This window comes from Pantherophis guttatus, chromosome 18, assembly GCF_059756535.1.
Source record: "Pantherophis guttatus breed Tessera chromosome 18, ASM5975653v1, whole genome shotgun sequence".
NCBI classification, from domain to species: domain Eukaryota; kingdom Metazoa; phylum Chordata; class Lepidosauria; order Squamata; family Colubridae; genus Pantherophis; species Pantherophis guttatus.
Window position 1 is genome coordinate 9,616,285 of NC_142080.1, and position 24,753 is coordinate 9,641,037.

The 24,753-nt window shown below is 48.9% G+C and overlaps 1 protein-coding gene across 4 annotated transcripts in view; it reads left to right on the forward strand.

The window, feature by feature from the left end:
* Positions 1 to 24,753, forward strand: part of ITGA10 (integrin subunit alpha 10) — a 79,848-nt gene that overhangs the window by 41,141 nt on the left and 13,954 nt on the right. For 2 of the 4 annotated variants that reach the window (XM_060682563.2, XM_087881223.1), the window contains 16 exons: positions 289 to 454; positions 2,431 to 2,498; positions 3,341 to 3,485; positions 4,989 to 5,137; positions 6,359 to 6,502; positions 7,139 to 7,342; positions 9,015 to 9,145; positions 10,157 to 10,323; positions 11,271 to 11,413; positions 13,097 to 13,210; positions 14,828 to 14,913; positions 16,615 to 16,756; positions 18,084 to 18,176; positions 20,783 to 20,859; positions 23,153 to 23,242; positions 24,414 to 24,498. In XM_060682563.2, the coding sequence (XP_060538546.2) occupies positions 289 to 454; positions 2,431 to 2,498; positions 3,341 to 3,485; positions 4,989 to 5,137; positions 6,359 to 6,502; positions 7,139 to 7,342; positions 9,015 to 9,145; positions 10,157 to 10,323; positions 11,271 to 11,413; positions 13,097 to 13,210; positions 14,828 to 14,913; positions 16,615 to 16,756; positions 18,084 to 18,176; positions 20,783 to 20,859; positions 23,153 to 23,242; positions 24,414 to 24,498 (2,004 nt within the window). The remainder of the gene's footprint in view (positions 1 to 288; positions 455 to 2,430; positions 2,499 to 3,340; positions 3,486 to 4,988; positions 5,138 to 6,358; positions 6,503 to 7,138; positions 7,343 to 9,014; positions 9,146 to 10,156; positions 10,324 to 11,270; positions 11,414 to 13,096; positions 13,211 to 14,827; positions 14,914 to 16,614; positions 16,757 to 18,083; positions 18,177 to 20,782; positions 20,860 to 23,152; positions 23,243 to 24,413; positions 24,499 to 24,753) is intronic. The other 2 variants (XM_087881224.1, XM_087881225.1) reach the window with 2 other exon arrangements.

Genomic DNA, 24,753 nt, shown 5'->3' on the forward strand with positions numbered 1-24,753 from the left:
TAGTCCAACCCCTGCTCAAGCAGGAGACCCTATACCATTCCAGACAAATGGCTGTCCAATCTCTTCTTAAAGACCACCAGTGATGGAGCACCCACAACTTCTGGTGGCAAGCTGTTCCACTGGTTATATCTTCTCACTGTTAGGAGGTTTCTCCTTAATTCCAGGTTGCTTCTCTCCTTGATGAGTTTCCATCCGTTGTTTCTTGCCTTGCCTTCTGGTGTCATAGTGTCATAGTGTTTTGCCATCAGAAGTCCTGAAATGAAGTCTCTGTTCCCATCCACCCCCCAGGTTTTGGGCCACTACATCCGCCGGAAGAAAGACCCCAACTCATTCATCAACGAAATTAAATACATCGCCAGTGACCCCGACGAAAAGTACTTCTTCAATGTGACGGATGAGGCGGCCCTCAACGATATCGTGGACTCCTTAGGAGATCGGATCTTCAGCCTTGAAGGTACTGGGAAAGGATGGGGCATTTTGGGGGAGGGGCATGGAACCCATTTGTCTGAAATGGTGTCTTCTGCCTGAGCTGGGGGTTGGACTAGAAGACCTCCAAGGTCCCCTTCTAACTCTGTCATTCTGTTAGGGTAAGTAACCATGGCTGGGGTATATATAAGTCCAGCATAGTTGCAATTCTAGTAATTCTAATTGAAGAAAATAATGATAGGATAGGAATGGGAATGGGATAGGGGAGGAGAGGAAAGGGGAGGAGAGGAGAGGAGAGGAGAGGAGAGGAGAGGAGAGGAGAGGAGAGGAGAGGAGAGGAGAGGAGAGGAGAGGACAAGCTCCTGGACAGCCATTCCAGACAAATGGCTGTCCAGTCGCTTCTTAAAGACCACCAGTGATGGAGCACCCACAACTTCTGGTGGCAAGCTGTTCCACTGGTTATATCTTCTCACTGTTAGGAAGTTTCTCCTTAGTTCCAGGTTGCTTCTCTCCTTGATTAGTTTCCACCCATTGCTTCTTGTCCTGCCTTCGGGTGCTTTGGAGAATAGCTTGACCCCCGTCTTCTTTGGGGCAGCCCCTGAGATACTGGAACACTGCTATCACGTCACCCCTAGTCCTTCTTTTGAATATAATGTAATGTAATTCTAGTCCTCAATTTATGACTGGCAGCTTAGCGACCGTTCGAAGTTAATAGGTACTTGTGACCTAGATTCAAAGTATGTAGGTCTTCATAGGTAATGACCAACACCTTGAATCATACAATGCATCTTGCGAAGCAGAGGTGGGTATGCCATGGTTGCAGCTCAGCTGCCACATCCTAGGCCAAGTGAAGCTTCTGGGAGGTCTAGAAAATAAGGATAGGATAGGATAGGATAGGATAGGATAGGATAGGATAGGATAGGACAGAACAGGACAGAACAGGATTCAGAAAAGAAGAGAAGAAAGAAGAGAAGAGAAGAGAAGAGAAGAGAAGAGAAGAGAAGAGAAGAGAAGAGAAGAGAAGAGAAGAGAAGAAAATAGAAGAAAATAGAATAGGATAGAAGAGATTAGAATAGAAGAAAACAGAATAGAATAGAATAGAATAGAATAGAATAGAATAGAATAGAATAGAATAGAATAGAATAGAATAGAATAGAATAGAATAGAATAGAATAGAAAAGAGTTGGAAGGGACCTTGGAGGTCTTCTAATCCAACCCATTGCTTCTTGTCCTGCCCTCAGGTGCTTTGGAGAATAGCTTGACTCCCTCTTCTTTGGGGCAGCCCCTGAGATATTGGAAGACTGCTATCCTGTCTCCCCTAGTCCTTCTCTTCATTAAACTAGACATACCCAGTTCCTGCAACTGTTCATCGTATGTTTTAGCCTCCAGCCCCCTAATAATCTTTGTTGCTCTTCTCTGCACTCTTTCCAGAGTCTCCACATCTTTTCAGGGGAACGGGGAGACCCATGTAAAGTACATTGCAGTCGTCAAGGTGTGAAGTGACCAGGGCATGTGTGACTGTCCGAAGCCTACCTCCCCCAATGTAGGAAAGGGCATCCACCAATGGCACCAGATCAGGGGTGGATTCTATTTACCTTTACAACCGGTTAGTTCCCCCACCCAAAAAAAATGATGGACCAGCCTTGAAGGGGTCAAAAGAACCTCAACCTTTCACCAGTCACGGACTTGGGCAGACACATCTGTCAAGACAATAACCAAAATCTTCTTTTCTAAAGAAAAGCTGTTTATCCCCCTTTTCTGATAAACTGACCTCCAAACCAGTGGAACAGCTTGCCACCAGAAGTGGGTGCTCCATCATTGGGGTTTTAAAGAAGAGACTGGACAGCCATTTGTCTGAAATGATACATAGGGTCTCCTGATCTCCAAAGCCCTTTCCAACTCTATTCTGGTTGATTGATTGATTGATTGATTGATTGATTGAGTAATGTGTTGATATCAAGAAGGTGACATTTCCCCCCACCTTTTTTTTTTTTTTTTAAACAGGGACCCGCGAGTATAACTCTTTTGAGCTGGAAATGTCTCAGGTTGGGTTCTCCACCCACCTGCTGGAGGTAAGAGACAAATCGGGCTTCTCTCGTTTCCAAATGTGAAGCGGTATATAAATCTAAATGCTATTGCTATTTGTATAAACTTCAATAAAGCAAATTTATACAGCCTCCCGACTCGCATACAGAGGACTCCACGAGGCTTACAACAGTCTTTGAGTATGTTGAGTGTCTGGACAGCTGTGGTGTCCAATGGTGGCTCAGTGGTTAGAGCGCGGTACTGCAGGCTGCTTCTGCTGACTGCCGGCTGACTGCAATTTGGCAGATCGAATCTCACCAGTTCAAGGTTGACTCAGCCTTCCGTCCTTCCGAGGTCGGTAAAATGAGGACCCAGATTGTTGGGGGGGCAAGAGGCTGACTCTGTAAACCGCTTAGAGAGGGCTGTAAGTCTAAGTGCTATTGCCCTTCCTTCCTTCCTTCTTTCCATTCATCCATCCATCCTTCCTATTTCCTTCCTGTTCATTTCCTTCCTTCCTTCCTTCCATCCATCCTTCTTGTTTCCTTCCTTTTCATTTCCTTCCTTTCTTTCTTTCTTCCTTCCCTTCCATCCATCCCGTTTCCTTCCTTCCTTCCTTCCTTCCTTCCTTCCTTCCTTCCTTCCTTCCTTCCTTCCTTGTGGTTAGAATGCAGGATTTGCAGGCTGACTCTGCCAACTGCCAGCAGTTCAATCCTGACTGGCTCAAGGTTGACTCAGCCTTCCGTCCTTCCGAGGTGGGTAAAATGAGGACCCAGATTGTTGGGGGACAAGAGGCTGACTCTGTAAACCGCTTAGAGAAGGCTGTAAAAGCACCGTGAAGCGGCATGTAAGTCTAAGTGCTATTGCTATTGTGCTGCTTCTCTCCCTGCAGGACGGAATCCTCTTTGGGATGGTGGGAGCCTATGACTGGGACGGGGCCGTGCTCAAGGAGGGCCGGTCAGGACGGGTCATCCCCCCCCGGGAAGCTTTTGCAAGAGAGTTCCCGCGAAAGCTGAATAACCACGCGGCCTATCTGGGTAAGGAAAACAGCAGAAGGTCAGGACAAAGGTGTGAGCTAAGCTAGCCTTCTGTATCCAACCGTGGTCGGCCCCTGTCTCTGAGAAGCAGTAGAAGAATGCTCTTCTGTAGTTTTCCCAGAGGAGGTAGACTGCCCCAGCAACTGGGAGCTTCATTTCTCCACCATGCCTCACAGAGCTCAATTCTTCTGCGAATGTCTTTCAATTAATCAGAATAGAAGCTGGAAGGCACCTTGGAGGTCTTCTAGTCCAGCAGTCACCAACTGGTGGTCCGTGAGAAAATTTTGGTGGTCCGCAGAAGAATTATTTGCATTTTTTATACTGCAATAAATCAGGGGTCCTCAAATTATGGCCCCTGGGACAGATACGTGCAATGAATGTTTGTGTTGCTGCAGAGAGTTCCCCCCCCTTTTTTGTGAGGGTCAGAAGGGGGCAGAAATTCCGACTTGGGGTCTGCTTCAGCCTCCTGGTGTGGGGCTTTGGGCGAAGGCTGGAGGGAAGAGCCGCTGGTGGCAAAGAGCCGGAGGGCCTCGTTCCAGTGGGACTGCATCATGGCCTGGAACTGGCTGACCATCTCAGCCCGCTGAGCCTCCAGGCACCGGTACCTGGCCTTGCACTCCCGCAGGTCTCCCCTCTGCTTGGAAAGCCTATGCTTCTAGTCCTCAGTGAGGTGCTTCTGCTGAGCCTCCTTCTCAGCCAGATCCAATTTGAACTGTTTTGCCAACTCTTTCTCCTAGTGGCTGCTTAGCTTCCTGTTGGGGCCCTAAGGAGCCCGGGTGGAGAGACGAAGAAGGGCTGGGAGGGGAGGGGCGACTAGAGGCCAGAGAGGTGCCCCTCGACGTGAGTGACATCGAGTTAGCCACGCCCACCCAGTCACATGGTTGCCTAGCCACGCCCACCCAGCAGGTCATTAGGCAGATCATATTAGTGGTCCGCGGGATTTAAAATTATGAATTTAGTGGTCCCCAAGGTCCGAAAGGTTGGTGACCCCTGCCCTAGACCATTTCAGACAAGTGACTGTCCGGTCTCTTCTTAAAAGCTTCCAGTGATGGAGCACCCAACAACCTCTGGTGGCAAGCTGTTCCACTGGATAATTGTCCTCCCTGTCAGGAAATTTTTCCTTCATTCCAGGTTGCTTCTCTCCTTTTGATTAGTTTCCATCCGTTGCTTCTTCTCTTGCCTTCTGGTGCTTTGGAAAATAAGTTGACACACACACACTCTCCACTTTGTGGCAGCCCCTCAAATACTGGAATTCTGCTATCACTGTGATGGGGAACTTATGGCACGCGTGCCGGAAGTGGCACACAGACCCATCTCTCTGGGCACGTGAGCCATTGCCCATTGCACTTCCGGGTTCCGGTGCGCCGGCAAGGTGGTCTTTACGCGTGAGGGAGTGCCAGAAACCAGAAGAGCAGCCGCCCCGGTGCACATGTGCGCATTGTGTGATAATTCTGTCCAGAATTTCTGAATTTTGTCGTTTTCTTTCTTCTTTCCCTTTCTCAGGCTACGCCGTCTCTTCAATCAGACTCCGGAGTGGCCGAAGGCTCTATCTGGCCAGCGCCCCCCGTTTCCAGCACAAGGGGAAAGTTATCCTCTTTGAGATGGATGGAGATGGCGACGTGTCCATCTCTCAGGCCCTGACAGGAGACCAAGTAAGGCACTCGCAAAATGCAAATGTCATCCATCGCACCTTTTTTTAGCAGAAACCGTTTAAAACAGAAGTAGGAGGGGCTAGAAGATTCCTGTGCAGGGGTGGGCTTTAAAAATTTTAGCAAGGGGTTCTCTGCCCGGTTGCTGGGTGGGGTGGCCTAGTCAGGTTCCTGCACCATGGTGGGGGGGGGGTTGCCCTCCCCGGGCTCCAGAGGCGAAAACAGCCTCCCCAGGCTCCAGAGGCCCTCTGGAGGCTGGAGACTGGCCTATTTCCGGCCTTCCCAATCTTCCAGTAGGCCCACCCTCCCTGAGCCTCCGCCCTCCACTTACCTGCATCTAAAATGGGCCGCGTGGGGACTCCTGGGAGGGGAGGGGTGGGGTGGGCGGGGCCAGCCAGGAGTGGGATTTGGGGGTTCTCTGAACTGCACAGAATCCTAGCTAGAGGTTCTCCCGAACCCCGCAAACCCTCAGCAGCCTCACCACTGCCCCTGTGTGTGTTTTTGTGACCATCTAGCACTGTTGCTGCATTAAAGGCATGTGAGAATATTGTGTATGTGTCTGATTTTCTGGCTGCTGAATACAGATAGTCCTCGTCTTACAACAGTTTGCTTAGTGACGAAAGTTACCACGGCACTGAAAAAAAGGTGACACATAACCCTCTTTCACACTTATGACCGTTGTAGTATACCCGTGATTTACATTCGGATATTTGACAACTGGTTCATACTTATGACGGTGGCCGTGTCCTGGGGTCATGGGATTCCCCTTTTGCGACCAAATGGGGAAGCCAGATTCACTTGCCGACCGTGTTATTAATTTAACTGTGGCAAGAAAACGTGTGAATCTGCTTAGGGCAGGGGTCAGCAACCTGCAGCTCTGGAGCCGCATGTGGCTCTTTCACCCCTCTGCTGTGGCTCCCTGTCACTCAAAATATGTGTCACAACCACCAATATGCGACACACGATTTATTGAGCTTTTCCACCCCTGGTAGGCCAACCATGGATAAATCCAAGAAAATAAAAGTTTCAGAAGAAAACAGAAGGTTTAATTCAACTACATATGCTAGTTTTGTGGCCGCTCAAGAAAAAGTCAGGCACGGGAAGGGTTTTTGTGACTCCCGGTGTTTTCTTTTCTGTGGGAAACGGGTCCAAATGGCTCTTTTGAGTGTTTAAGGTTGCAGATCCCTGCCCTAGAGTTGACATAGTCTTCCTTGTTTCCTGCAGATCGGATCCTACTTTGGCAGTGAAGTTTGTCCTGTGGACGTGAATGGGGATGGCATCACAGATATCTTGCTGGTGGCTGCCCCCATGTACCTGGGCCCACAGAACAAAGAGATAGGGTGCGTTTACCTTTACAGAGTTGGCCAGGTGAGTGCTATTGCAGGGCAGGGGTTTATCAGAGTTTGTATTGGATTTTTATTTCGGTAAGACACCCGGAGTTACCCTAAGGTGCTTTTTTTCAAGAGGCAACTGGACTTTCTTGTTTTTTCTTTTGAAGACGTTTCGCTTCTCATCCCAGAAGCTTCTTCAGCTCTGACTGGATGGTGGGGGGAGTCAGAGCTGAAGTCAGAGCCGAAGAAGCTGCTTGGAGGAGAAGCAAAACGTCTTCAAAGAAAAAGGAAGTCCAGTTGCCTCTTGAAAAAATAGCACCTTTGGGACAACTAAAAACCTGGAGGGCTGAGAATCTCCATAGACACCCGGAGTCACCATGAGTGAGTTAAAATAAATAATAAATTATTTATTTTTAAAATAAATAATAAATAAAACTTATGGAGAAACTACTGTACAAAGTGAAATATTTCTTTTTTTTCACCTTGTGGTTTTGCACCCACAACCAATCTCAACATCTGTCTGGCAATGCAAGAACAATTAATTTCCTGATACGAGTGGATGCAGACATACGAAAAGAATTTACTTTTTCTATTTACTTTACTTTTATTTTATTTTGTATTTACTTTTTAATAAGCCCTTCTCTCTCTCTCTCTCCTGTTCTCTGTTTTGAAGTCACTCCTGACTTTCAATGGGACCCTCCTTCCTGATCCCAAACCTCAGGATGCTCGCTTTGGCTACGCCATGCTGGCGGTCCCGGATCTTAATCACGACAGCTTTAACGATGTAGTTGTGGGTGCCCCCTTGGAAGACAACCACCAGGGGGCAATCTACTTGTACCACGGCTACCGTACAACTGTATTACCTCGTTTCAAACAGGTGAGTGAGCACAAAGCATTGCCCAGTTTCAATTTCTAAAGGTAAAGGTTCCCCTCGCGCATGTGTACTAGTCATTCCCGACTCTAGGGGGTGGTGCTCATCTGTTTCAAAGCCGTAGAGCCAGCGCTGTCCAAAGACATCTCCGTGGTCATGTGGCCACCATGACTCAACGCCAAAGGTGCATGGAACACTGTTCACCGGCCTCTACTCACCCCTCTCCTGCCATCCACTCCTTCCTCCCCACCCAGGCTCCTTAGGCCCCCAACAGGAAGCAGTTGTTGGAGCTAAGCAGCCACCACGAGTTAGCAAAACAACTGGCTCAGTTCAAATTGGATCTGGCCGAGAAGGAGGCTCAGCAGAAGCACCTCACTGAGGACTAGGAACATAGGCTTTCCAAGCAGAGGGAAGACTTGCAGGAGTGCAAAGCCAGATACCGATGCCTGGAGGCTCAGCGGGCTGAGATGGTCAGCCAGTTCCACTGGAACGAGGTCCTCCGGCTCTTTGCCACCAGCGGTGCTTCCCTCCAGCCTTCGCCCAAAGCCCCACACCAGGAGGCCGAAGCAGACCCCAAGTCGGAATTTCTGCCCCCCTTTGACCCTCACAAAAAGACCCCGAAGGGGGAGACTCTCCGCAGCAACACAAGCATTCATTGCACGCATCCGGCCCAGGGGCGTAGTTTGAGGACCCCTGATTTAGTGCAAATCATTTTTCTGTGGACCACCAAAATTTTCTCATGGACCACCAGTGGTCCACGCCACAGACCACCAGTTGGTGACCGCTGCCCTATACTGTATAACTCTGGTGGGTTTACAAGAAAACGGGGGGATTTTTTTTACTACACAGGGAAAACTTTAGAACTGGCTTCGCTTCTACTCTGGCTATATGGATCTAGCAGTAAAGTCATACTCTTGGTAAACTAATATCCCAGGAGTTTCTTTTGATGCATATGCCAATGGAATGGTAGACATTATGTCTCTAAGCATACATGGGGGGCCCTGCCTAGGACCTCCCAGAGCAGTGGTGGGATTCAAATAATTTAACAACCGGTTCTCTGCCCTAATGACCAGCTGGGTAGGTGTGGCTCGGTGGTCATGTGACCGTGTGGGCATGGCCAACTCAACGTCACTCACGTCGATGGGCACTTCGCCTTAGCTGTTACAATGTAACAAGGGTTAACCAGAGAGGCAGTTTCTGTAAGCAGGGCAATAAAGATTAGGCTAGAAACAACACCAGAATGTTGTAATTCCTTACAGGATTAGCCCTGTAAAGTGGAAAAAAACAAAAGGAGATTTATTTATTTATTTATTTATTTATTTATTTATTTATTTATTTATTTATTTATTTATTTGCACGTATTTATATGCTGCCCTTCTCCCAAAGGACTCAGGGCGGTGAACACAAGCAAAAACATACAATAAAAATCCGAATCTGAATCAGAATCAGCCCATTTGTTGAAATAGCCAAGTCTTCAGATTTCTTCCAACAACCGGTTCTCTGAACTGCTTAGAAAGTTAATAACCAGTTCTCCTGAATAAGTGCGAACTGGCTGAATCCCACCACTGGCCCAGAGTCCTCAGCTTTGGAAACACAGGCAAAAAAAAAAAAAAAGGCAGCCATGAGTGGCTAAGGCTGTTTCCCCCACCCCCAAAATGGTTGCTTTCTTCCCTGGCAGCGCATCGAATCCGCAGCGCTTCGCTTGGGCCTTCGCTATTTCGGCCGCAGCTTGGACGGGCAGATCGACATGGATGGGGATGGCCTGGTGGATCTAGCTGTGGGGGCTCAGGATGCTGCAGTGGTTTTAAGGTGAGTGGCTGGAAAGAGGACCAAGAAAGACCCATTCAGAGGGTTGGGTGAGAAACGGGGAATGCTGGTGCCTGACAGAATCTTTGCAAGGACGGCATGGGAAGATTTCTTTTTTTTTGGGGGGGGGGGGAAGGCATTGTTTGGAACTCAGAAGAAGCTTCTTATCCATGAAAGCAGAGGTCAGCCACCCTTCTGGTCTTGAGGCCAAACCTCCAAATTTCTTGAAATGAGTCTATGACAGTGACGGTGAACTTTTTCGGCATTGAGTGCCCGAACTGGAACGCGCATGCCGGAGCACTGGAAATCCAAAGACCAACTAGCTGGCACGTGCATGCCTTTTTTCCCGCTCTTTTCAGGCCGTTTTATCGGCCAAAAAACGGCCTGAAAAACAGCCCAAAAATGTCCTGAAAAATGTCCCGAAATTGTCTTGAAAAACAGCCTGAAAATGGCCCCAAAACAGCCTGAAAATGGCCTGAAAAATGGCCCCACAAACAGCTTGAAAATGGCCCCAAAACAGCCAGGAAAATGGCCAGAAAACAGCCCAGAAAATGCCCCCAAAACTGCCTTTTTTTTCGCCGGTTTTGGCCATTTTTTTGGCCATTTTCAAGCCGTTTTCCCATGCTCCAGCATCCACGCACATGCCCACAAAGAGGGCTCTGTGTGCCACCTCTGGCACGTGTGCCATAGGTTCGCCATCACGGGTCTATGATAACTCACTGTGGCCAACTCGCTACAGGACAACTCGCCACGGGACAAGAATTACACTCATAGCAAAGAAATAGTGGAATAGAATCATTAAAGAAAGGATGCCAAAGGAGGGACAGAATGAAATGTGAAGGACAAAAATTAAAACACAGGTAATCCTCAATTTACAACAGTTCGTTTAGTTCAAAATTACACACTGCTCTATGGCAGTAATATAGCATAGATTGTACCCAATTGCAGTGCTTAGGTTGTGAAGGCCGGTATGCCTTTTTGTGGTTACAATGATATTTGTTGGCAATGAATCAGATCGAGGAGAATCGTGCAGATCAATGCCTCCATCTCAGTCAACCCTCCCTCCATCAACGTGATCCAGAAAAACTGCCAGAGAAACGGGAAGGAATCCCTCTGCGTGACAGCCAACTTCTGCTTCAGCGTGTCTTCGCGGTCTCTGGGTCCCCGGGACAGCCACTTGAGTAAGTGCCTCCCAAACCAGAAGTTCAAGCGTTTCTCATACTGTCCACCTCGGTTATGTGACTTGAACCAAGGTTGGGCACAGCCTTGGGGGCAGAGGTGGGATTGTTCGGTGCCCGATTGCTGGGGGGCATGGCCATGGGGGCATAGCCTATTTGGCCTCCTGCACCATGGTGTGTGGGGGGGGGGGAGTTTTCACCCTCCCCAGTCTCTGGAGGCTTTTCTTGAGCCTCCAAGAGGGCGAAAACGTCCTTCCCTGGGCACCAGAGGCCCTCCGGAGGCTGGAAACAGGCCTGTTTCTGGACTTCCAGTAGGCCCATTTTTCACCCTCCCAGAGCCTTCACGCGTGCCCGGCACTTACCTGGCATCCAAAATGGGCCACATGGAGAATCCTGGGAGGGGTGGGGTGGGGTGGGCGGGGTCAGCCAGTCCTTGGAACAACCAGTTTGGCGAACCAGATTAAAATTAACATCCGTTCGCCCTAACCGGTCTGAACCGGCTGAATCCCATCCCTGCTTGGGGGCACCTGGCCAAGGGAATGATGGAGAGGAACGGTAGAAAAATCTGTTTTTTTAAAAAAGCAATGTTTTGATTGTGTAATTTCTGGACGGGCTGTAAGAGGATTTAAGCAGCTGTGTCTGGCCCACCGGGACCCATCCAACCTAAAGAAACTCTCTTTGTTATTTGATCATGATCTTCATTTAACGACCCCATAATAATCCCTTGCGGGGGGTGGAGTCTGGGCAACTGAATGGAGCTGAGTGTTTACTGGCCAGATGCCTTTCCTGTCGCCAATGCGGAGTTTTGTTCAGCAGATATATTCTCATGGTGCCCAGAGAGAGAGAAATATCTGCCTCTACCTAGGATCGAACTCACAGCGTCCTGATTGTGAGGCGAGAGCTCCACCTCTAGGCCACCGCACCACTCTCTCTTTATCACTTGATCCTAGATATAAGATACAACGTCTCTCTGGATGACAGGAAGTTTGGCACGAGAGCGGTCTTTGATAGCAGCTCTCAAAAGCTGCTGCAGAAGAGAACTCGGGCCACCGTGGGCAGGACGGCTTGCTCAACTGCTCGCTTCCACGTCATTGTGAGTGTGGGATGGGTTTCTCTCTGGACCATGGGATGTGGTTGGTTCAAAGGCTCAGTTGGTTGTCTAAAGAGGGACTGTAAACATACAATGTGTCTCAGTGGTGAAATCCGAACTGGTTTGCTACCAATTGGCTCACTGTGCATGCACAGTACGAGCCAAAAGGAGGCTTGGGAAGATAAGTAGAATAGCGAGGGGGGGATCAGCTGTGCCACACTATTTATCTTCGCTCGAAAGTAGGTAATCCTGCTTTCGACCGATCCAGTAGCTTTTTTTTACTACTGGTTCGCATTTACCGGTCGTTTTTATCACTACCGGCTTGCCCGAACCGGAGCGAACCGGTAGCATTTCATCCCTGATGTGTCTGCTTCAGCCATCTGTCTTCAGATTGCTTTCTTTCAAATGAAAGGAATTTCTTCCTTAGCTGAAGAATCCTAATCATAGATTGAATAGATCATACCTGGATTGAACAGACAAGAAGCAGATGCAGACAGAGATAAAAATCCATGAGAGGAATATGAGAGGCAAACCATTTCCAGACTTCCGGAACTTACAATAGGCCAATTTTTCGCCCTCCAAGAGCATCCGTGCGGGTCCTGCACTTACCTGGCATCCAAAACGGGCTGCGTAGAGACTTCTGGAAGGGGTGGGGTGGGCGGGGTCAGCCAGTCCTTGGAACTACTGGTTCGGCGAACCAGATTAAAATTAACATCCGGTTTGCCTGAACCTGTCCGAACCGGTTGAATCCCTCCCAACACTGACATCCCTTAAGTTCTGCTGAAGATGTTACCTAACCTGGTAACGAAATGTTTGGAAACCAACAACCCACAAGCTCGGAGAACAAATCTCCACCCTCATCCTACACACGAGCCACAGATATTTGCCACAAGCATAAACTTATAGGCAATATTACATGCATGGCAGGGGTAGGTTCTAAAAAAATTTTTTTTTAATAAAATTTTTTATTACCGGTTCTGTGGGCATGGCTTATTTTGTGGGCGTCGCTTGGTTGGGGGGTACTGTGACTGGGTGGGTGTGGCCAACATTTTTTTTTTTTACTTTTAAAAGCATTTTTTTCTACAACCTTAAGAGGTTGCAGAAAGCCTCTGACGATCCCAGCTGAGCCGCGCGATCATCAGACGCTTTTTAAAAAACTTTTAAAAGCATTTTTTCAGCTGAAGAGGTTGTAGAAAAAATGCTTTTAAAAGTAAAAAAAAAAAGCCTCTGATGAGGTGGGCAGGGTAAGCGACCGGCGACTGGGTCGGGGACCGGGCCGGGGGCCTGGCCAGCCAATGTTATTACCGGTTCTCCAAACTACTACAAATTTTTACTACCGGTTCTTGCGAACCGGTGCAAACTGGGAGCAACCTACCACTGATGATGGGCTTCAACTCCCAGAAATCGCCAGCCAACCAGCCAGTCCACACATCTGAAAACTGAATTATTCTAGGAGCTGAGGTCCACCCCTCTTAAAATTGCAGACGCTCATCCAGAATGATGGAATGAGCGTGAGAAAAATCACTCCCACCATCATGCTTGGAAAACGTCTTTTCCAGAGAAAAACTGAACTGCATTTCCACAGCCTGAGATGACCATTCATTTTGAAGGGGAAGGAAGCATTTTAGGAATTTCAGGGCCGGTGTTGGTTCTTCTAAAGGTCTCAGGTCTATTTCTTCCCTGCAGGACACCTCAGATTATCTCCGGCCAGTCACCATCACCATGAAGTTTGCCCTGAGTGAAACTGAGCTGCCTGGGCCTGTCCTGGATGAGAAACTGCCCACCACTGTTAAGAAACTAGTAAGTGAAATAGCCATGCAATATTCACGCACAGCTCCCGTTCCTTGTCCCAGCTTCTGCCAACCTAGCAGTTCGAAAGCAGGTAAAAAATGCAAGTAGAAAAACAGGGACCCCCTTTGGTGGGAAGGGAACAGCGTTCCGTGCGCCTTTGGCCTTGAGTCATGCCGGCCACGTGACCACAGAGACGTCTTCGGACAGCTCTTTGGCTCTTTGGCTTTGAAACAGAGATGAGCAATGCCCCCTAGAGTTGGGAACGGCTAGCACATATGTGCGACGGGAACCTTTACCTTTACCTAAGGTTGAGAAATACTAAGCTATTATAACAGAAATACTAGAAATACTTCAACTGCTCGCAATTAAGAGTATTTTTGCAACACCTGAGCTTCTGGAATAAATCTGGAATAAATATGAAGTCTTGGGAGCAGGTCTGGTAGGAAACCTTGGGGTTTGAAAACAGGAAAATATAGTGAATATGAAAGCTTCAAAGCCAGAAGATAAACTGGACTTTCCTTTCTTAGATAGCAATACCACTTAGACTTATATAACGCTTCATAGTGCTTTATAGCCCTCTCTAAGCGGTTTGCAGAGTCAGTCTATCGCCCCCAACAATCTGGGTCCCCATTTTACCGACCTCGAAAGGATGGAAGGGAGGGAGGGAGGGAGGGAGGGAGGGAAGGAAGGAAGGAAGGAAGGAAGGAAGGAAGGAAGGAAGGAAGGAAGGAAGGAAGGAAGGAAGGAAGGAAGGAAGGGCAATAGCAATAGCACTTAGACTTATATACCGCTTCACAGTGCTTTGCAGCCCTCTCTAAGCAGTTTACAGAGTCGGCCTCTTGCCCCCCAACAACCTGGGTCCTCATTTTATTGACCTCAGAAGGATGGAAGGCAACCTTGAGCCAGTCAGGTTCGAACTGCTGGCAGTGGCAGAATTAGTCTGCAATGCTTCATTCTAACCACTGGGAGGGAGGGAGGGAGGGAGGGAAGGAAGGAAGGAAGGAAGGAAGGAAGGAAGGAAGGAAGGAAGGAAGGAAGGAAGGATAGTAGCAATAGCACTTAGGCTTATATAGCACTTTACAGTGCTTCACAGCCCTCTCTAAGCGGTTTTACAAAGTCAGCCTCTTGCCCCCAACAATCTGGGTCCTCATTTTAACGACCACAGAAGGATGGAAGGCTGAGTCGACCCTGAGCCAGACAGGATCGAATTGATGGCAGCCGGGCAGTCAGGAGAATTAGCCTGCAATACCACATTCTAACCACTGCGTCACCACGGCTGACAGATATTTCAAGATGACATATCTTGACATACTTTTCTCTATGCAGTAGGCTCAAACGAAAGAAAGACGGATTGTCCTTTCATAATCTTCATAGTTCAATACCTAAGCAATCATTTCAACATACTTTGAATAGCATTTGCAGGCAACTAGTCATGGTTAGCTAAGGTTAGTAATAGTTCTGTTAGTAATAAAGAAGGATGAAGACTAAGAAAAATGGCTGATGCATCACTCCTAGTTTGAGCCATTCCTAATTCAGACATTGCTTAGATCTCAGAATCAGAAACTTATCTTTTAAGAAAAGGGGGGGGGGAAACTGTTCAGAACCAATCAGCTGGCTGTTTTCCAGATCCCCTTTTTCAAAGACTGCGGTGAGGACGATGAGTGTGTAACAGATCTGGTGCTACAAGCTGAAATGGATATCAGTGGATCCAGGTAAGGATCTTTATCCAGAGGTGGGTTTCAGCAGGTTCTAACCAGTTCTGGAGAACCGGTAGTGGAAATTTTGAGTAGTTCGGAGAACCGGTAGTAAAAATTCTGACTGGCCCCGCCCCCATCTATTCTCTGCCTCCCAAGTCCCAGCTGATCGGGAGGAAATGGGGATTTTGCAGTAAGCTTCCCCCAGAGTGGGGTGGGAATGGAGATTTTACAGTATTTTTCCCTGCCACGCCCACCAAGCCATGCCATGCCCACTAAGCCACACCCACAGAACCAGTAGTAATATCTGATCCAAGACATTGCAAGTTAGGCAAACATTTAATGGAGATTTTTTAAAAAAAATAAATAAATTCGGGCGCTTGACTGAGCAAAGATTTCAACTTTGGTGCCTTAAGTGGCTCTAGGATTCTAGGGTTCCACCAACCAGGCACAACTTAAAAACCACTAACTAAAACCAAATTGGAATATTAACGGCAAGATGTCTTCGATAACACTTCTTGGAAGTCCGGAGGGTTCCACAGAATTTAGGCGATCGGTTGGTTGTCCGTGATCAGACCTAGAACCTTGTCACCCATGTTAATCTTAAAGATTGAGAGAAGGACAGATTGGCTAAAGCAGGGGTCCCCAACACCCCCCCCCCCCCGTGGCCTGCAGCCCACGACTGGGCCCTGGCTGTTGTGGTCCGCCAGCGGCCTGCAGAGCTGGACAGTGAGGAGGTTGGGGAGGAACATGGACCAGTCCTGGAATCTGGAGAAGGCTTGAATGAGGGCTCTACATCAGAGGCAGAGAGGGGGCCAGGGCCATCTGGTTGTGCTGCCTCCAGAGCATCCAGAATCTGACAGCAGTGAGGCAGAAGAACAGTGTGAGCCTGTGCCCATGTACGCATGCGCAGAGCTGCCAGAAGGCAAGAACAATTAAGGAAAAAAAGGGTGACTCAGGAGTAAGGCTTGGAGCTGATTGGCGCCTCCCATAAGACATAAAATAGGAGCAAACGGACGTGAGCCTTTGCAGGAAGCAATTCGTTCATATAGTCAATTCAAGCTCTGAGAAGATCCGTTTGACTCTGTGCTCCGTTTGGCCTTGCAAAACTAATTGGCAATTAGGTCTCCGGCAGCGTTTCAAGGGAGATAAAGGTGGGTGCTTATCCACATTACCCTGAGAGACTGTGTCAACTCGAGCAGACCTCTGTCGGAATCTGCACAGACTGTTTGTGAATCATTACGGGCTGTGAATGACCATCATTCACAGCCATCTCAATAAAAGAGGGACTAAAATTGTGATTTTATGCTTTCTCAGGAAGCCTAAGTCAGAACACTGGCCTATTCTGAATTGGGCAGTGTGAGAAGCTGGCTGGAGTACACGAAGCTCAACTTGTACTTGTAGCTGGCCGGTGGACAGTTTGCCAGCGCACATGCAGCTAGCAAACGGCTCATGCAAATCAAGCTGCATGCATGTGCGCCAACCTGCCACTTGTGCAAGGACTGCATGCACATGCATGCATCAGCTCACCGCCCATGTGGCCCAGTACCCCTCTCCCGCCCCCTCCAGGCGAGCCTCCAAGCTGCAAAGGTTGGGGACCGCTGGGCTAGAGACTAGTGAATATTTAACCCCTCTCTCTCTCTGCCTGTAAGCCAAAGCTGGGACCCTCGTTCTCTTCTTGCAAGTCACGTGGTTGTTGTCGATATTCCTCATTTCCAGGCAGACGCCTCACGTCATCCGTAAAGGGAAGCGGAAGATGGTGATTGACGTCCTTCTGGAGAACAAGAAAGAAAATGCCTACAACACCACTCTCCAGATCTGGTTTTCCAGAAATCTCCACTTCTCCAGCCTTGGTCTGAAGGTATGGTGCCCCCTAACCCAAGTAGGGTTGTCCATGGGAGGAGCCCACTCTAATTTCCACAGATGGGTTTTCTAAAGAGGCTGGAAGTGCTCCAAAATTTCTTGAAAGTGATGACTTCGGTTATTTACGTATACCAAGAAGTTTGCCTCTAATAACTGAAGTCCCAGAAGGTCTATTTAGTCCGTTCAATCATTAAAATTAAATCCCAACTATTTCTTTTAACCATTCCTTGAGCGTTTCATTACTTACCGTAGAAGCAAGATTTCAGTTGAACTTTGGAAACAGGTTCAGCCCTGCAATTGGCAAACTTTGACAGAGTCTAACTGTTGTGAACCAGGCCCACGTAGTTGATATTAAATGCAAAACAGTTCCAAAAAACAAACAAATTTTATTAAAACAGCTGAGCATTAACTCATTCTCAGCGTATTTTAAATGAAATGAAAGCAAAGTCCTTAAAACACCAGTCTTTAGTTTATCTCTGACCTTGGGATAATTAGGCAAACTGTCAAAGGCTTTTCTTGGCAAATGTTCAGGAACAGAAGAAATAACTACAGCAAAACAAGAAACAAATCTATCAACCTTGTTTTCTGACAAAGAGGCCAAAAGCCATTGCTGGTCTTTTAAGCCTTATGGGAGGGGCCAATCATTTCTTGGCCTTACTCCAGAGTCGTCCCTTTTGCTTTAGCTGCTCCTGCCTTCTGGCAGCTCTTCTCATACGTGCATTAGGAACAGCTCCTCCTGTTCCTCTGCCTCTCTACTGTCAGCCTCTGGAGGCTCTGAAGTCTGCACATTATTCCCCGATGGCCTTGGCCCCATCTCTGCCTCTGACGCAGAGCCCTCTTCCGGGCCTTCCCCAGCCTCCAGGACTGGCCCATGGGACAGGACAGGACAGGACAGGACAGGACAAGTACTTAGACTTACATCCCACTTCACAGCCCTCTCTAAGCGGTTTACAGAGTCAGCCTATTGCCCCCAACAATCTGGGTCCTCATTTTACCGACCTCGGAAGGATGATGGAAGGCTAAGTCAACCTTGAGCCAGTCAGGATCGAACTGCTGGCAGCCGGCAGAATCAGCCTGCAATATGCATTGTAATCACCGTTGTCAGCCCTGGAGGCCCATATGACATCTCTAATAAAATGGAACTTTGAGGAACTTCTAGCCTCGGAGTCTCCTTTCATTGGGGGTGTTACTTGGAACCCTGACAACTGTCCCGTTACGGCTCATTATAAAATAACGAGATAAAATCAATGAAAAGAAGCACTGCCCAAAACTTCCCCTGATGCCCAAATCAGTTTATTCTAGCCCTTTTTCCTTCCTCCCCACAGGGTGAGAACCCCGTGAAAATAGAGTGCTCAGTTTCTTCCACTCAGACCCGCGTGTGCCGCGTGGGTTATCCCGTCTTCCGGTCCTCGGCAAAGGTGAGCCAACGTAGGCCTGCTAGAGCAGAGATCGCCAATCTTTATGGCTTTGTGGCCCGGCAGGAGGAGAGGAGAGGGGAACTGGATTGTGGAAGCGGCGGCCTGCCTCTCCTCGCTCATGTGCACGCCGCTAGCCCACCGCTCATGCAAGTCGAGCTGCCTGTGCATGCATGCTGACCCACCACTCGTGCAACTCAAGCTGTGTTGCGCGAATGCCAGCCAGCCTGGTTCTAAACGGGCTGCGGCCCAGGGATGGGAGACCCCTGCGGTAGAGAGTCCGGCGATGTTGGTTGGAGGCCTCTCAGTTTAGGGGTAAAAAGACACGCATGCAGGGGTCAGCTTCAAAAATTTTAGCAAGGGGTTCTCTGCCCAGTTGCTGGGTGGGTGTGGCCATGGTGGTCGTGGCCTAGTCAGCCTCCTGCACCACAGTGGGGGGGGGGGCGTTTTTGCCCTCCCTGGACTCTGGAGCAGTGGTCACCAACTGGTGGTCCGCAGAAAAATTATTTGCATTTTTTATATTGCACTAAATGAGGGGTCCTCAAACTACGGCCCCTGGGACGGATACGTTCAATGATCGTTTGTGTTGCTACAGAGAGTCTCCCCATTCGGGGTCTTTTTGTGTGGATCGGAGGGGGGGGAGAAATTCTGACTTGGGGTCTGCTTCGGCCTCCTGGTGCAGGGCTTTGGGCGAAGGCTGGAGGGATGGCGAAGAGATGGAGGGCCTTGTTCCAGTGGGACTGCATCATGGCCTGAAACTGGTTGACCATCTCAGCCCGCTGAGCCTCCAGGCGCCCGTACCTGGCCTTGCAGGTACGGGCATACCTTTTCCTCTACTTGGAAAGCCTATGCTCCTAGTCCTCAGTGAGGTGCTTCTGCTGAGCCTCCTTCTCGGTCAGATCCAATTTGAACTGAGCTGTTTTGCCAACTCTTTCTCACGGTGGCTGCTTAGCTCCAACAACTGCTTTCCTGTTGGGGCCCTAAGGAGCCCGGGCGGGGAGGCAAAGAGTTGGCCATGCCCACCCAGTCACATGACCACCTAGCCACACCCACCCAGCCAATCAGGCAATTCATATTAGTGGTCCGCGGGATTTAAAATTATGAATTTAGTGGTCCCTGAGGTCTGAAAGGTTGGTGACCCTGCTCTGGAGGCTTTCTTCGAGCCTCTGGAAGGGCGAAAACAGCCTCCCCAGGCTCCGGAGGCCCTCCAGAGGCCCATTTCCGGCCTTCCTGAACTTCTGGTAGGCCTGTTTTTCACCATCCCTGAGTTCCCAGCACACCCTGCACTTACCTGCAACCAAAATGGGCCGCATGGGGATCCTGGGATGGGCGGGGCGGGCAGGTCCAGTCAGGTGTGGAATTTGGGGGTTCTCTGAACTGCACCAAATCTTAGCTAGAGGTTCTCCCGAACCCCTGCAAACCCCCAGCGGCCCACCCCTGCACACATGTCGGCTTTAAAGAATCACCTGATGCACTAAATGCATCTCGGTAAATGCATAATGTATAATGTATGCCACTTATACAATCCATAATGGAGACTGCTCATTAGGGCTGTAGGTCATGATGATTGTAAAAGTAACCTGACTGACACAATTTTTTTTTTTTTTTTGGTGGCAAATACCGCGGGGGTTAAGTGACCCGCTGTTGGCTACGGCATGGTTTTTCAAAAACGGTCATAAAAGGTATCACGTGACTGCAGGGATGCTGCAAACGGCTGCAAATGTAGCTCTATGTCGCTGACCACCCAAAGTGTCACAGTGATCAGAGGGGAGCTACTATCGGAACTTTGGAACGGTGTCGTAACTCCCTTTTTTGCAATTAGTCGTAACTCAAGGACTAGCTGTAGTGCTCTCTCACAGCGACAGCTGTCCTGCCCTTTTTAAACCAGCTCCTGGTCCTTCGTAGTTTCCATCTGAAAACTTAGGGGAGACGTGATAGCATCTTGCAGTATTTGAGGGGCTGCCACAAAGAAGAGGGGGGTCAAATTATTCTCCAAAGCACCTGAGGACAGGAGAAGAAGCAATGGGTGAAAACTCATCAAGGAGAGAAGCAACCTGGAATTAAGGAGAAAGTTCCTGACAGTGAGGACAATTAATCAGTGGAACTGCTTGCCACCAGAAGTTCTGGATGCTCCATCACTGGAGGCTTTCAAAAAGAGATTGGACAGCCTCTTCTCTCAAATTGCATAGGGCAGTGATGGCTAACTTTTTCCAGACCAAGTGCCCAAAGCGTGCGTGAGTGCGTGCAAATGCGTGAGTGCGTGCCCGAACCCCCAAAATGCAATGCGTGTGCGGCTCTTGTGCATGCACCCCAAACCATGCGCATATGTGCATGGCCCCTCCACACACCCCCACATGCACATGTGACCCCCTGCATACCCCTGCACATTGGCAGCAGAGACCCAAAGACCAGCTGGCTGGCGGGAGGCGCGCGCACATTCCCAGTGGAGCTGAACTGGGGCGACGGCTCACGTGCCCACAGAGAGGGCGCTGCATGCCATAGGTTCGCCATCATGGGTATAGGGTCTATTTCTTGAGCAGGGGGTTGGACTAGAAGACCTCCAAGGTCCCTTCCAGCTCTCTTATTCTGTTATTCACTTTCCTTTGCAGGTGGCCTTTGCCCTTGAGTTCGAATTCAGCTGCTCCTCCCTTCTGAACAAAGTGCAGGTGAAGCTTACAGCCAGCAGGTGAGAACTGGGGCTGGGGGGATTAAGGAAGCCCATCTGCACTTGATGGCAAAATGTTGGGAAGGATAAAATAAACTAGTCCAAAAGGGGAGATACAGGTAGTCCTCAACTTACAACAGTTCATTTAGTGACCATTCAACATTACAAAGTGTTCTGCCCCAGCTACAGACCCCAAAGAACGCAGCGCATACAAACTCTATACAAAGCTTATTTTACTCAAATAACTTAGTCTTTATCAACCAAAGGCTGTTAATAAACTGTCTTAACAGCCTACTAGAATTCTAAGATAAGGTAATCACAATCTTACTAGAGTTGGCAGAAAGCCCAGAAACAATTTTGCAGAGAATCCAGACACGAAGGAGATTGAACTAAAGTTGTTCCCTGCAAATAGCTTCAGTCAGCATTCCTCCTTAAATAGGCTAAGGGAGTGGCCAATTAGCCCCAAGCCTTACTCTCGAGGAGACCTCCTCCTGAGGAGCCACTCCTGCCTTTTGGCAGCTCTGCGTGCTTGTGCATCGAGAAAAGGCTCCTCCTCTTCTTCCTCTTCACTTATGGGAGCTTCTGGAGGTTCTGAAGGCCCTGGCTGAATCCCTGCCTCTGGCACCACATCTTCTCCAGCCTCCTCACTGTCCGACTCAAGCGCCAGCTGCACAGGCTGCTGGCGCAGCACCACACCAGCCTCCTCGTTGTTGGAATCAGCTACAATCTGCACAGGCCGCTAACTGGCCACAACACCAAGGCACTGAAAAAAGTGACTTATGACCGTTTTCACACTTACGAACTTTGCAGCATCCCCATAGTCACATGGTTTACATTTGGATGCTTGACAACTGATTCACATTTATGACGGTCACAGTGTCCCGGGGTCGTGTGATCCCCTTTTGTGACCTTTTGACGAGCAAAGTCAGTGGGGGAACCCAGATTCATTTAACAACCGTGTTGCTAACTGAATAACCGCAGTGATTCCCTTAACAAATGTGGCAAGTAAAAGTCGTGACATGGGGCAAAACTCACTTAACACATTTCTCGCTTCGCAACGTAAATGTTGGGCCCAAATTGTGGTCATAAGTTGAGGACTACTTGTACCTGGAAGTCTTTTGATTGTGAAAAGCCCCTGTCTTGAGAAGGGCTTCCACCAACCCATTCAAAACCCTTCGGTTGTGGCCCACCAGCAGCCAGTAGAGCTGGCAGCAGATTCGGACAGTGAGGAGGTTGGGGAGGAACATGGGCCAGTCCTGGAGTCTGAGGAAGGCTCTGATGAGGGCTCTGCATCGGAGGCAGAGAGGGGACCAGGGCCATCTGACAGTTATCAGCTGCCTTCAGAGTCGGACATCAATGGGGCAGAAGAGGGTATAGTTAAGGACTGGTATAGTTAAGGACTTTTCAAAGGGTGAAATAAAATTGATATTGTATATGGTGACAGCAGCTAGGTTACTGATTGGGCAATATTGGAAAAGGGATGTTATGCCTACTATTGAAGAATGGACTTTGAAGGTGGCCAGTTTTGCAGAAATGGCGAAGATATCAGCATACTTAAAAGACCGGACTCAAGAGACTTATGCGTGGGAGTGGAAGAAATGGATAGATTATGTGCAGAATAAATACCAAATTAGGAAGTACCAGATAGCTTTTAGTTGAATGTTGTGTAGAAATGTATAGTATATAGGGGGTAGAATAGTTCAATGTCATGTAGAAATGCATAGTACACAGGGGGCAGAATAGACGGGCGGTAAAGTATGATATAATATGATTTGGATTTGGATTTCACCTTGGGGAAGTCATGGGAGGAGGGGAGGGTTAGGGAGGGAAAGGAGGGGGGGGGAATGGGAAAATTTGTATTTGTAAAACTTTTTTAATAAAAAAAAAATGGGGCAGAAGAGCAGCTGGAGCCTGTTCCCAGTGTGCACATGCGCAGAATTACCAGACAAAGGGAACAGCTAAAGAACAAGGGTCGACTCAGGAGTAAAGCCATAGGTGGACGGTGAATGGCTCCTCTCAGAGGGAATAAAAGAGGAGCGAAAGGGGAGTGGAGTTTGCAGGAGACAATTAGTTCACTTAATTGGTTCGTGACTCTGTGACTCCTTGCCAAGTTTTGAAGATTTTGGCCTGGCAGCTTTCCAAGCCAGATAAGGTCTGTGACTGTAAATTCACCCTTCAAAAACTTTGCTGGATGTGAATGAGAGGAATTCACAGTAACTTAATAAAAAGGGTTTTTTTGTCCGGACAAGGAATCTGCTTCATGGTCTTGGGAAGCCTAAGTCACAACACTTTCTTCTTCCTTTCTGCTGTGCAGTGACAGCAGCGAGTTGAACCAAACGCTGACGGACAATACGGCCCAGTCCACTGCCTTCGTCTCGTATGAGCCTGACCTCTTCCTGACCAGGTGAGTCCCTGTATGTGTCTCTGTGTGTGTTTGTGTGTGTGTTTGTGTGTCCCTGTTAGGGATGGAAAGACATCCTGAGCAAGTCAGGCCTGCAGACAAATGGCCGCGTTGCTTAGCATCTTGGCTCATTATTCGTTGTGTTTGTCCAAGAGCACGTCACTCTTGGAGGGCTTATAACAAACGATTAAATAATCATTCAGAACTGATTTGGGAGGAAGTGCCTACGGCTAAAATGGACTACAGATAGTCCTCGAATTATAACAGTTCATTTAGTGCAGTGTTTCTCAACCTTGGTAGCTTGAAGATGGGTGGACTTCAACTCCCAGAATCCCCCAGCCCCATCTTCAAGCTTCCAAGGTTGAGAAACACTGATTTAGTGACTGTTTGAAGTGATAACGGCCCTGATAAAGTGACTTAGGACCGTTTTTGATGCTTATGACCGTCGTAGCGTTTCCCCCATGGTCATGTGTTCTACATTCAGGGCGCTTGGCAACTGACTCGTGTTTATGACGATCGTGGTGCCCTGGTGACCCCTTTTTACTGGGGGAGGCAGATTCACTTAACAACCATGTTACTAACTTAAGAACTGCAGTGATTCGCTTAACCCCTGCGGCAGGGAAGGTCATAAAACGGAGCAAAACTCACTTAACTAATGTGTCACTTACTACGTACATTTGGGACTCCATTGTGATCGTAAGTGGAGAGCTACCTGCAGTGGTGGGATTCAACCGGTTCGCACCACTTCAGCCGAACCGGTTGTTAAATTGCTGGCTGGCCCCGCCCCTCCCTTTTGGTGCCCCATTTTGGCTCCTAGGTAAGTGCAGGGAGGTCTACTAGGCCCAAAATGGGGTGCGGGAGGGTGCAGCACGGTCCCCCTGCGGCCCGTTTTTGCTCCCAGGAGGCTGCAGGGAATGCTACTCGGCCCAAAACGGGGCGCGAGGGAGCGGTGCCCCCCCTGGCAACCCATTTTTGCTCCCAGGGGGGTGCAGGAGGCCGAGTGCTGCCTGTCAAACCCCTTAGTCACACCCACCATGGCTTCGTCCACCCAGCCGGTCATTGGGGCAGAGAACCGGTTGTTAAAATTATTTGAATCCCACCACTGGCTACCTGTATTCTGAACTTCCAACTCAAAGGATGTCTCCGATTTAGGTTTTTCCATGTTTTCTTTTAGTGAATCTACCCTGAACCGCTATGAAGTACATCCTGTGGGGACCTTCCCGAGCGACATGAGCCCAGAGTTTCGGACATCCATCAAAGTAAAGATGTGGAAAAGAAGGAGCAAGACCCTGGGAGGAATGGCCAACTTTGGTTCAGCGTTTCTGGCAGGGGCAGTGGGTGGGGGGGTCCAGGATCCAGCACTGGAGCCTTGGACCCAGGTGCAGCCCCTTTCAACCCTCCATGGCCAACTCTCCACGGCCAGCTCTCCATGGCCAACTCTCCACGGCCAGCTCTCCATGGCCAGCCCTCCACGGCCAACTCTCCATGGCCAACTCTCCACGGCCAACCATCCA